The 13,428-nt window shown below is 37.0% G+C and overlaps 3 protein-coding genes across 3 annotated transcripts in view; all 3 read right to left on the bottom strand.

The window, feature by feature from the left end:
* The window catches only part of LOC106309171 (F-box/LRR-repeat protein 13-like), a gene marked incomplete at its 3' end in the record, with an annotated part of 11,880 nt that extends 8,333 nt beyond the window's left edge, over positions 1 to 3,547 (bottom strand). The window contains exons 1-2 of the mRNA XM_013746233.1: positions 3,543 to 3,547; positions 2,068 to 2,935 (exon numbers count right to left, since the gene is read on the bottom strand). Coding sequence (XP_013601687.1) covers positions 2,068 to 2,935; positions 3,543 to 3,547 — 873 coding nt within the window. The remainder of the gene's footprint in view (positions 1 to 2,067; positions 2,936 to 3,542) is intronic.
* A 1,125-nt stretch (positions 3,548 to 4,672) lies between these two features.
* Positions 4,673 to 5,198, bottom strand: LOC106310270. The gene has a single exon (XM_013747508.1). It carries the CDS (start codon positions 5,106 to 5,108, stop codon positions 4,827 to 4,829), a length of 282 nt encoding a protein of 93 aa, XP_013602962.1. The 5' UTR covers positions 5,109 to 5,198; the 3' UTR covers positions 4,673 to 4,826.
* Positions 5,199 to 6,813: 1,615 nt separating this feature from the next.
* LOC106311475 lies at positions 6,814 to 7,943 on the bottom strand. The gene is given in 4 exon segments (XM_013748660.1): positions 6,814 to 6,886; positions 7,084 to 7,424; positions 7,559 to 7,742; positions 7,855 to 7,943. Coding segments are annotated over 4 exon segments (687 nt in total).
* Positions 7,944 to 13,428: the final 5,485 nt, after the last annotated feature.

Genomic DNA, 13,428 nt, shown 5'->3' with positions numbered 1-13,428 from the left:
GTTTTAAATTTACTTATAAAAATATTATATATATATATATATATATATATATATATATATATTGAGATATTTTACCTTATAAAAATAGTCATTTTAGATTTGTATGCATTCTTGACTAATTAATGGTAACAAATCTTAAATTTTAAGAAAATAATTATTTAGAATAATTAATTTCTTAAAATACAATAGCTGAGATTCTTAGAAAATTCTTTAGTTTGTAAGTAATTATATATTTATAATAAAACATGATTTTTTTCTTAATATGTGTATATGAGATATACATATGAGTCACATTACTATATTTATAATATATTATTAATTTTTACTTAATATTTCCTTAATTTTTACTTAGTATATTATTAAGTGTTACTAAATATGTGTATATGAGATATATAATTTTTTTGAGTAGCTTCTAAGAGCAACTCCAAGGCTTATATTCTCTACAATATTGTCCACGATTACGAACAATGGCATCATACTATCCATTAGCTCTACAATATCGTCCATGATTACGAACAATGGCATCACGCTATCCATTACTACTCATCATACTATTCATATATATTTTATAATATTACATGATAAAAAAAATGTGAACTATCATATACACTATGTATAATAATACAATTAATGAATTAGTATAACTTAATATTAGATTTTGAAAAAAAATGAGTTAAAAATCTCAAAAACCATATAAAATTACATAAAAATAATCAGATGACTAATTCGATAGTCATAATTTTTTTACCTAAAAGATTTGGCAATTCTAGTTTGAAAATTGCAATACTGACTTAAGATCAGCTTCTTATTTTAATAAATTTAGTTCAATCAAGAACAATAAAAGCTTAAAATAAATATTTGTCTATTAAAACATCAAAAACTATCCTATAAAATAGTTTAACGGCTTCTTAAATAGAAAAAATTACCGTGATTTATGAATATGATGACAAAAAATAGAAAACCTAGACAAAACCCTAGTTTCTTAAAACCAATATATAATATTAAAGTTCAAGCATAAGACCATTTCCATTCTTAGATAACTTGACACCTAATTTTAGAGTCTCGCGCAATCATTAGAGTCTTTCAAACAAAAGATTCTTCTTATTTTTTTCTTGTTTTTTTTTTCATTTTCTTATTCTTAATGAATTGAAATGTAATCAGAAGCTTGATGAGATATTATTCCCACTAATAAAAAGGTGATTTTTGGAGGTAAAAATGTGCTTCCAGAAATGCTTTTTGTGGTTTTTAAAAGGTCCCAATTGTTTTGTTTAATACAAAAAAAAATTATATAGCCATGCAAGACAAAAGAAGGAAGCACAAAACCATCTTCACAAATTCCAAAGCATATATGCCTTCAGCCACGATAAATCAAATACTTATTTGACTCATAAATATGATAAATACTATAAATATCATACCAACTTCAACACTCCAATGTCATAATAAACTAAGAAGCAACAAATAGTTATCAAAGACAAACATATATGTCCATTGCTGATGACTATGAGGATCATCGTACAATAATTTGGCATGAGCAAGAGAGTCTCGGAAAGTTAAGGAGTTCTATGAAGATGTCAGATTCTTCTTTCTTTGGGGCATCATCCAAGCTTAATGTTAGCTTGTGGACAGATAACAACATCAACAAAAAAGGTATCAGTGTTAATAAATGAAGTATTACATCGATAGTTGGAGAATAATTAACTAGCATTCTCTCGAGTTGATCCATGTTTTAAAAAAAAAATGTTTCAAAAACTTAATTTTTTTTGAGAAATATACTTATTTTTTGAGAAATATACTTTTTTGTACAACTACCGGTATTTTTTTTGTACAACCTTCAGTGTATTTTTTGTTAGTTAATAAGAATACATTGTAAATTTTGAAGAAATATAATTTTGTTTATTGAATTTTGATTGATTAAAAGTTGTGAGAAATAGTTAATAACAAAAAATAATATTTAAAGTTAAAATTTAAGATGTTTTTAATAATTGTGAAAATCCAAAAACATACATTTTGAACGGAGAGAAATATATAATTGGTTTAAAGTTGGAAATCAAGAAATATAGGTACCTCGAGAGTAGAGGAGGCGATGGTCAGATCTTTCACCTTAGAGATCCCAACGAGAAAATCACGAACCATATCTCTCTTTTGTATTTCATTTGCAACTTGTAGCAACATTTCAGTTGTCAAACTAAACACAGTATCTATATCAGCTTCTACAAGGGAAGGCTGATTCTTTATAATGAAGCTCGCAGTTCCACCATCACTGATCCTCAGACACTTAAGCATGGGAGCATCAATTTCAACTATACGATCTTTCTCATAATCATCATTCTTATCCCAATAATGCATGAAGCTCAATAGAGACTGGGAACGCACACGTAAAATGGGCATTCCATCACCGTAAATTCTATCAATACTAACGTTTTCAAGAACTGGGCATTGTGAGATTAACTTCTCTAATGCCCATGGGTTGGTATACTCAATGACGATTAAAACAATATCTTTGAGAGAAGGTAATGAAACACGCTCGGGACTAGGTAAGCTCATTCCCACGAGCCTTAGGGACACCAAGCTACTACAAGTGTAAACTGTTGGATTCATCATGATATCCTGAGCAGATAAATCGTCCGAAACGTCGAGATGTTCAACTTTAAGCCTACCAGCAGTGTCGACCCAGCGATTGACAAGATCAGGCTTATAAGAAGAATCGTACGTTGCCTTAAACAGATGTATGGACGAACCACGGTTGCGTTCAAGAAAGTTATCGACAAAACTCACGAATGTTTCGTGTATATTGAAATCCTCGGTGTCCAAATCCAGACCATGTACGTCTTTCCAGAGAGTTGTCCATCTGGTGGACAACGCACTAGTCTGAACCACATCTTTGGTCGGAAGATTTAAGAATATCTGGAATATCAAGCAATCTGGCAAATATCTAGTGAAAAATAAATTTTAACAGATTTTTCTTCTCTTTCTATAGATAAATGTACTTGTTTTTATACAATTGTATTCATTTAGAGTCATTACTTTACGATATATCTAGTGAAAATTATTAATTTTATTAAATTAATATTAGTTTAAACTTTAGAAATATTTTGAATTTATTTATAAAAATATGACTTTATGAACAAACATCTTATATATATAAATATATATTTAGAGAGAGAGAGAGAGAGATTTGACCTTATAAAAATAGTAATTTTAGATTTGTATGCATTCTTGACTATTTAATGGTATCAAATCTTCAATTTTAAGAATTATTTATTTAGAAAAAATAAATTTCTTAAAATACTATAGCTGAGATTCTTAGAAAATTTTTTACTTTGTAAGTAATACATATTTATAATAAAACATTGATTTTTTTCTTAATATGTGTATATGAGATATACATATGAGTCACTATATTTATAATATATCATTTGTACTTAATATTTTATTAATTTTTAGTTAATATATAAATTTTTACTTAATATATTATTAAGTTTTACTTAATATATGTATATGAGATATATAAATTTTTTGAGTAGCGTTCTAAGAGCAACTCCATGACTTATATTCTATACAATATCGTTAGTACGAATTATGTCAACACGCTACATAACTGTTTTTATGTTGAAATCCTGTAAATTAATAATTTTGAGACCATAATTAATTTATCAAGTTATTAATACAATTTTTTTTTCTATTTAGAGAAGTATTTTTCAAAAAAATAAGAAAATACTTAATTTGGTGTATGTATATTAATTAATTTTTGAAATTCAACATTAATTAATTTTTTTAATTTGACATCAATTAATTTTTGAAATTCGAAATCAATTAATTTTTTTAATTCGACATTTATAATGAGTTAAAAAACTCAATAACCATATAAAATTGTTTAAAAATAATCAGCTGACTAGTTCGATAGTCATTTTTTTTTTACCTAAGAAATTTGACAATTCTAATTTGACAATTCTTAGTTTATGGGCAAAAACTCGATTTTGCGATTTTGGGAAGAAAACTTGATTTTGATGCTTAACAAATTGGAAGAAAGAATCATATCATATCTTATTTTTTTCTAATTTTATCTTTAAAATTTATGAACAAAAATAAATGAAATATTTCTTTTTCAATTAAATGAATTAACTCTGGTATCAGTCCTAACCCTTGATTATAATAGGGTTAAAATAGGGCTGTGTTAAAATAGTACTGGACTTGTAATAAACAAAAGAGGGTTGGTCCTGTGGTTAATATCCCTATGTATCATTGGGACAGCTAATAACATCGAAGTTGACTCTATTATCAAAAATTCTCCATTCATTGTTAACTCTCAGAAGAATCTTCGGGTGTGATTCAATGAATGATATCATTGTTGACTTGCAAGAATTTTTGGATGTGATTCAATGAATGATGGTTCGATCCAATAATTGATATTTTCTGATTCCAAACTTTATGGGTCATATATGGGCTCAATCAGTGGGCCACATATGAGATCTCTCTATATTCTTAAAAAGCCGACAAGAATAAAACGAATTGCGAATAATTTAAAAGATGCTTGCAGCCGTAAGCAAAGAATTATTCCAAAGGATAAAGAATCAGTCCAAAAGGCAAATAACTTCGTCCAATGTCAGGGGTTAAACCAAAGATGCAGCAACCTAATACCGAACCGAGTCAAACAAAAAAAAAAAAGCAATAGAGCTAACAAAAAATATTAATCAAATTATCATCAACATCCAATAGTTTTGGAATCCAAAGATTGTTTAAATGTATCACAAAACCTCACAAGAACAGTTTTCTCAATCAATAAAGTAACCAAAAGAATATGATTTTTTTTGTTGACAAATCAATCAAACAACAGAGAATAACAAGAGATCTCTGGCGTCTTCATACACTTGAGAAGACTTGACACCGCAACCAGCAGCAGTTCCGGTTCCTAACCCACCAACTAACCCCTTCGAATCTTGACCCGACCCACCCGTTACACCACCTCCGATTAAATCAGTGACGCCGCGATGGTGGTGGCCGTCGGAAGGAGGATGGTAATAGAGACGCGCCGTCTGAGGACAGTGAGAATGAAACCTCGCCACTATTCTCACGCCTAGATCCAACATCTCCCCGTACTTTCCCATTCTTTGAAGATCTTTTTATTTTTTTTTTGTTCTCTTTCTCTTGAAGAGAGAGACGAGAGAACGATGGAGAGTTTTTCCAAGTCGAGTCAAATTTATAGGATGCAGGAAAAGCGGACCAAGTCTTTTCTCGAGGGTTTCATAGTTATTTCCTGTATTTTTCCCTTGTCCCTACGTTTTATTATATTTTAAATGTGCCCCTCATGTCTATTTATTATATAATGTTACTTACCACAAGTTGTTAATATTAGTTGTTTACTGCTCATGATAACTTATTAAATACCAGATAAATAGTATATCAGAATCAGAGTACTAAATTGAAATTTATTGGTTGACAAAAAAAAAATTGAAATGTTGAAAACCTTTGGGACTGTATATCTATTTATGAAACTATAGGGTCTAAATTATAGGAAACTGAAAATCTTATTCTGAGATGTAAATTTAGCGTTTTTGTTTTTAAGGAACCGGTTTAGCGTTTCTTGACGTTTTTCTTTCTATGTTTTCTAATAATTAATAAGAAATTAATGAATCCGCGTACATTGGGTCGTCCCTTTACCAAACAGTCGCCGCGTATTTTTGACTCCGGCAATACCGCAAAAGTTGCTTGAAAATTAAGCGTTTAGTATCATCCGACTATTTTGGACTTGCTTTAAGACTTTTCGGACTTTAAATTCGTAGCCTATGAATTATTGTTAGTAATATTTTCAAAAAGTAATTAACACAACACACGCTCCACTATGAACTTCTACAAACTGTTACAGCAAATTATACTAGTGTCAAGTGAACTTAATTTTTGACGCATGTTAATTGGGGGTTTTTTACGACAATTGGTTTGTTTTATAGGACAGTTGGTTGAAAAAAAACGTTGGTCAGTTTTTAATTTAAAAAATTGGGCTTTTTTCAAAAGAATGTATATATATATATTTATTTCACTATAAAAGGTAAAAAAACTATTTAAATTTATTTTAGCTCACTTTTATATCTAAAATATGATTTGAATTACTTATAAGGGAAACTTTCCCTTCCTCCATTGTTTCCTTTAAGTAAACAAATCAAATTGATACTTATGATTTATACTAACTTGCCAATTTAATTGAAGATTTGCCACTAATGAGATTGTAAAAACTTCTTGCCAAAAACACTTTTATTAGATTTTACTCCAGAGAAAGTTAGATTGGATTTATAAGATAAGCTGGATTAACCAACCTTGGCTCTAATATCTTTAGTTATTTATGGGCATGTAGTGTAACAGAGCCACTTATAAATTCTAGCGTTCTAGTCCATATATATATATAACATGACAACTTAGATTGTATATAACCAAAAGGTTGCGGAGGAAATATAATATAAATCATACCTGCTTCCAGCAACGTTCTTCATGCAATCTACAAAAAAAAATAAGGAAGCGAAGGAACCTATGATCATTGTACATCAAAAAAAAATAGGGGGGGGTAATGAAAATAAAAGTATATACACATCAAATAATTTTTGGTCCTTTTCAATTTTATTTAATATATTTATAATTTTTTTATATATAAAAATATAGATTTATAAAAAAAAATAGGCTCTTTAATTATTATTATACGGGGGGACACGGGCGGTCCCCCAGTGAAAAATTGTGAAAAATTGTGTGTAGCTTTCAAGTTTCAATTTGTAGAGTATTCGATCAAATAATCTTTTACTATTAAAAGAATATGGAAGTTGCGTTTCATACCTTGTAAATATAGGGATCAAGTCTTCCTCCCGTGCCAAACCTCTGCACTTCCTCCATCTTCAACAACCTTCTTAAGGATACCAAACATGATGAGGTTGCGATGGTTGGATCAGTACTATAACCCTATGATTATCTTCGACTAGCTCCAGCGTACATAATAGGGGCATGAAAACATACTGCTTATCTAATTAATGAAACCTAATCCATGGATAAAATGTAACAAGTATGTCTATTGTTTGGTGTAGTGAAGTATGATGAGAGTACATTCTGAGAGCTTTGCTTGTATCTGGTGTGTTGCCGAGAATCTGACGGATTTGAACCTCAGAAGCAGAGGCTGAGGAAAGAAACTCCAAGATATCTTTTGCTCTACGGCGTATAGAACTCGACCTGCTACTTTCTTTCTTCTTCACTTCCACTTTTACCCTCTTGTAACTTTTCTGGTTTCTGAGTTTGCTTATGCTTGCAGTGGTGGAAACCTCACTCGAACCAGTCGACAAGTATGACGACTCTTCTTTCGAATCAACGGAGCATGTGGAGAGATCACACACAAAGTACACAAAGTTGAAAGATTCGCAAGTGGCCTGAGAACAGCGTTTTCTTGCTATCTACGTAAAACCATCAAAATAAAAAAAAGGCTAATCAATCTAACTTCTCAGTGTTTCAATTCCATACGATCTAGTGAACAATCCACACGATTACGATTACTCTGAATCAGAGACACGTGGTGAAGAGTTTGTACCTTGAGATTCATGAGACTGAATCGATCTCCAGCATACTTGATTTCGAATCCGCGATCGTTACCATCGCTTGATAGAACCGAGCCGAACGATCCAGATCCGGTAGATTTCAAAATCAAGCTCAGATTCGAGCTTCCTTCCTCACACCACTTGCTCACATAGCTCGATTTCTCCACAGATCTTAACCTATGATTAACAAAGATGATAATCACGAACAAAGAGGAAAATATCACAGATCTGAATCGCGATGCTTGTAAATTAGCTCAGGAATTAAAACGAATCGGTTGTGCGATGCGACCTTGTAGGTGAGAAGAACACCGGTCCATAGGAAAGGAAGAGGAGAGAAGAAGCAACTGTTATCTCCGTCGTAGAAGGAAACTACGTCATCTTCTAGATTCGCTTCCGAGCTAAGGTTCCTCTGAGTCTCTGTCAATGGCGGGATGATATGATCCTTTTGAATTTTACTCTCTCCTCCCATCAAAGGCACATACATATACACTGTCACTGTCACAAAAATAGCTGTCGAGCCCTTATTGATAGGCCCATTTAAGGCCTAGTAATGGCCCATATACATCCGTCACCGAGTCACAGAGACCTCATAGTCATGTAGCATACTCCGATTTGCGCAGCTATATCATTAGTAATAACAGAAAAATAATGTAATATTATATAACATAATCAATATGGTCATACGACATGATTAGAGGGTGTTACATACACGTGACGTGGTGTCGAAAAAGGAAGCCATTAGAAGGCTGAGAAGAATCAACAACGTTGGTGATGAGGATAATATCCTTGATTGAGACATTTTTATGAAATAAACGTTTAGAAATGATTTTTATGTTAATACAAGTATTAGTTCTTACATCTGTCAACTCGGGAGAGGGAGAGGTCGGGATTATCTTTGACAGTGGAGCCGGTGGTGTAAATCCATGAGTATGAGTCTCCCCCACCTGCTGCTGAGGTTTCTCCAGATCCTCTCCACGTGTACGCTTTCGATTCGCGGGGGATTTCACCTGTAGAAAAAAATATTAAAGAAATGAATGCTCTCCATGGATTTCGGTATTTCCAAAACATGCGAGAGCTCTATCTGAACCTCAGAATGTGGATGTCGATAAATCACAACCTCGTCTTCTGGAACCCATCCGTCTCGAATCTTCATTGCTTTCCTTAGAGTACCATCCGGTCTCTGTGTAGGCTTTATAATCCTCGCCGCCGCCGTGTCTCCCGGTGTCTCCTTTTCCAACAGATTTGGCGAAGAAGCAGTGGAGATTACTTTATCCGCCGTATCAGTCACCACGTTCCAAGGTCGTTTAATTTGTCTAATTCGTGGACGCACCACCTGTGACACCACAGCATCCTTGACATCACCATCATTCGCCGCCGCTGTGTCTCCAAGTGTCTCCTTCTCGGCTTCAAACAACACGATAGCCTACATCATTAGATACAACAAAACAAATTACGAGACTGTAAAGTTAAAACAGATTCGGCGAAGAAGGGGTGGAGTAACCTTCGACCTGATTCTCCGCCGCCGTGCCATCTCCAGATAGCGGTGACACCATGGCATCCTTTACATCATTCCCTGCCGCCGTGTCTCCCTCCTACATCATCAGATTCAACAAAACAATTACGAGACTATAAATTTAAACAGATTCGGCGAAGAAGCTGTGGAGTAACCTTCGACTGATTCTCTGCCGCCGTGTCATCTCCAGATAGCGGTGACACCACGGCATCCTTGACATAATTCCCCGCCGCCGTGTCTCCCCCCTACATCATCAGATTCAACAAAATAAATTACGAGACTGTAAGTTAAAACAGATTCGGCGAAGAAGCGGTGGAGTAACCTTCGACTGATTCGCCGCCGCGTTCTTCACACTCGGATCTACCTCCTCTTCTTCATCATTAGCCATTTTCTCGATAAGGATCGCCACAGCGTTTTGGTCTCCCTCCTACATCATCAGATTCAACAAAATAAATTTCGAGACTGTAAAGTTAAACATATTCGGCGAAGAAGCGGTGGAGTAACCTTCGACTGATTCTCCGCCGCTGTGCCATCTCCAGATATCGGTGACACCACGGAATCCTTGACATCATTCCCCGCCGCCGTGTCTCCCTCCTACATCATCAGATTCAACAAAATAAATTACGAGACTGTAAAGTTAAAATAGATTCGGCGAAGAAGCGGTGGAGTAACCTTCGACTGATTCTCCGCCGCTGTGCCATCTCCAGATATCGGTGACACCACGGAATCCTTGACATCATTCCCCGCCGCCGTGTCTCCCTCCTACATCATCAGATTCAACAAAATAAATTACGAGACTGTAAAGTTAAAATAGATTCGGCGAAGAAGCGGTGGAGTAACCTTCGGCTGATTCGCCGCCGCGTTCTTCACACTCGGATCTACTTCCTCTTCTTCATTGTTAGCCATTTTCTCGAGAAGGATCGCCACAGCGTTTTGGTCTCCCTCCTACATCATCAGATTCAACAAAACAAATTACGTGACTGTAAAGTTAAACAGATTCGGCGAAGAAGCGGTGGAGTAACCTTCGACTGATTCTCCGCCGCCATGTCATCTCCAGATATCGGTGACACCACGGCATCCTTGACATCATTCCCCAGTCTCTGCCGCCGTGCCATCTCCAGATATCGGTGAAACCACGGCATCCTTGCCATCATTCCCCACCGCCGTGTCTCCCTCCTACATCATCAGATTCAACAAAACAAATTACATGACTGTAAAGTTAAACAGATTCAGCGAAGAAGCGGTGGAGTAACCTTCGACTGATTCGCCGCCGCGTTCTTCACACTCGGATCTACCTCCTCTTCTTCATCGTTAGCCAGTTTCTTGAGAAGGATCGCCACAGCATTTTGGTCTCCCTCCTACATCATCAGATTCAACAAAACAAATTACATGACTGTAAAGTTAAACAGATTCAGCGAAGAAGCGGTGGAGTAACCTTCAACTGATTTTTCGCCGCCGTGCCATCTCCAGATATCGGTGACACCACGGCATCAATATGGTCATACGAGATGATTAGAGGGTGTTACATACATGTGACGTTGTGTCGAAAAAGGAAGCCATTAGAAGGCTGAGATGAATCAGCAACGTTGGTGATGAGGATAATATCCTTGATTGAGATATTTTCATGAAATAAACGTTTAGATATGATTTTTATGTTAATACAAGTATTAGTTCTTACATCTGTCAACTCGGGAGAGGGAGAGGTCGGGATTATCTTTGACAGTGGAGCCGGTGGTGTAAATCCATGAGTATGAGTCTCCCCCACCTGCTGCTGAGGTTTCTCCAGATCCTCTCCACGTGTACGCTTTCGACTCTCGGGGGATTTCACCTGTAGAAAAAAATATTAAAGAAATGAATGCCCCATCTGTCTCGAATCTTCATTGCTTTCCTTAGAGTACCATCCGGTCTCTGTGTAGGCTTTAGAATCCTCGCCGGCGTCGTGTCTCCCGGTGTCTCCTTTTCCAACAGATTTGGCGAAGAAGCAGTGGAGATTACTTTATCCGCCGTATCAGTCACCACGTTCCAAGGTTGTTTAATTCGTCTAATTCGTGGACGCACCACCGGTGACACCACGGCATCCTTGACATCACCATCATTCGCCGCCGCTGTGTCTCCATGTGTCTCCTTCTCGGCTTCAAACAACACGATAGCCTACATCATTAGATACAACAAAACAAATTACGAGACTGTAAAGTTAAAACAGATTCGGCGAAGAAGGGGTGGAGTAACCTTTGACCTGATTCTCCACCGCCGTGCCATCTCCAGATAGCGGTGACACCACGGCATCCTTTACATCATTCCCCGCTGCCGTGTATCCCTCCTACATCATCAGATTCAACACAACAATTACGAGACTGTAAAGTTAAACAGATTCAGCGAAGAAGTTGTGGAGTAACCTTCGACTGATTCTCTGCCGCCGTGCCATCTCCAGATAGCGGTGACACCACGGCATCCTTGACATCATTCCCCGCCACCGTGTCTCCCTCCTATATCATCAGATTCAACAAAATAATTACGAGACTGTAAGTTAAAACAGATTCGGCGAAGAAGCGGTGGAGTAACCTTCGACTGATTCGCCGCCGCGTTCTTCACACTCGGATATACCTCCACTTCTTCATCGTTAGCCAGTTTCTCGAGAAGGATCGCCACATCGTTTTGGTCTCCCTCCTACATCATCAAAACAAAACAAATTATGTGACTGTAAAGTTAAACAGATTCGGCGAAGAAGTAGTGGAGTAACCTTCGACTGATTCTCCGCCGCCGTGCCATCTCCAGATATCAGTGACACCACGTCATCCTTGACATCATTCCCCGCCGCCGTGTCTCCCTCTTACATAATCAGATTCAACAAAACAAATTACGAGACTGTAAAGTTAAAACAGATTCGGCGAAGAAGCGGTGGAGTAACCTTCGACTGATTCGCCGCCGCGTTCTTCACACTCGGATCTACCTCTTCTTCTTCATCTTTAGCCAGTTTCTCCAGAAGGATCGCTACAGCATTTTGGTCTCCCTCCTACATCATCAGATACAACAAAACAAATTATGTGAATGTAAAGTTAAACAGATTCGGCGAAGAAGCGGTGGAGTAACCTTCGATTGATTCTCCGCCGTCGAGCCATCTCCACCTGCTGCTGAGGTTTCTCCAGATCCTCTCCACGTGTTCGCTTTCGACTCGAAGGGGATTTCACCTGTAGAAAAAAATATTAAAGAAATGAATGCTCTCCATGGATTTCGGTATTTCCAAAACATGCGAGAGCTCTATCTGAACCTCGGAATGTGGATGTCGATAAATCACAACCTCGTCTTCTGGAACCCATCTGTCTCGAATCTTGATTGCTTTCCATAGAGTACCATCCAGTCTCTGTGTAGGCTTTAGAATCCTTGCCGCCGCCGTGTCTCCCGGTGTCTCCTTTTCCAACAGATTTGGCAAAGAAGCTGTGGAGATTACTTTATCCGTCGTATCAGTCACCACGTTCCAAGGTCGTTTAATTTGTCTAATTCGTGGACGCACCACCTGTGACACCACAGCATCCTTGACATCACCATCATTCGCCGCCGCTGTGTCTCCAAGTGTCTCCTTCTCGGCTTCAAACAACACGATAGCCTACATCATTAGATACAACAAAACAAATTACGAGAATGTAAAGTTAAAACAGATTCGGCGAAGAAGGGGTGGAGTAACCTTCGACCTGATTCTACGTAGCCATGCCATCTCTAGATAGCGGTGACACCATGGCATCCTTGACATCATCCCCGCCGCCGTGTCTCCCTCCTATATCATCAGTTTGAACAAAACAATTACGAGACTGTAAAGTTAAACAGATTCGGCGAAGAAGCTGTGGAGTAACCTTCGACTGATTCTCTGCCGCCGTGCCATCTCCAGATAGCGGTGACACCACGGCATCCTTGACATCATTCCCCGCCGCCGTGTCTCCCTCCTACATCATCATATTCAACAAAACAAATTACGAGACTGTCAGTTAAAACAGATTCGGCGAAGAAGCGGTGGAGTAACCATCGACTGATTCGCTGCTGCGTTCTTCACACTCGGATCTACCTCCTCTTCTTCATCGTTAGCCATTTTCTCGAGAAGGATCGCCACAGCGTTTTGGTCTCCCTCCTACATCATCATATTCAACAAAACAAATTACGAGACTGTAAAGTTAAAACAGATTCGGCGAAGAAGCGGTGGAGTAACCTTCGACTGATTCTCCGCCGCCGTGCCATCTCCAGATATCGGTGACACCACGGCATCTTTGACATCATTCCCCGCCGTCGTGTCTCCCTCTTACATCATTAGATTCAACAAAACAAATTACGAGACTGTAAAGTTAAAACAGATTCGGCGAA

The sequence above is a fragment of the Brassica oleracea genome, chromosome C8, assembly GCF_000695525.1.
Source record: "Brassica oleracea var. oleracea cultivar TO1000 chromosome C8, BOL, whole genome shotgun sequence".
Lineage (NCBI taxonomy): Eukaryota > Viridiplantae > Streptophyta > Magnoliopsida > Brassicales > Brassicaceae > Brassica > Brassica oleracea.
Note: the sequence above shows the minus strand (reverse complement) of the source record. Positions and strands in the feature narration are given on the sequence as shown.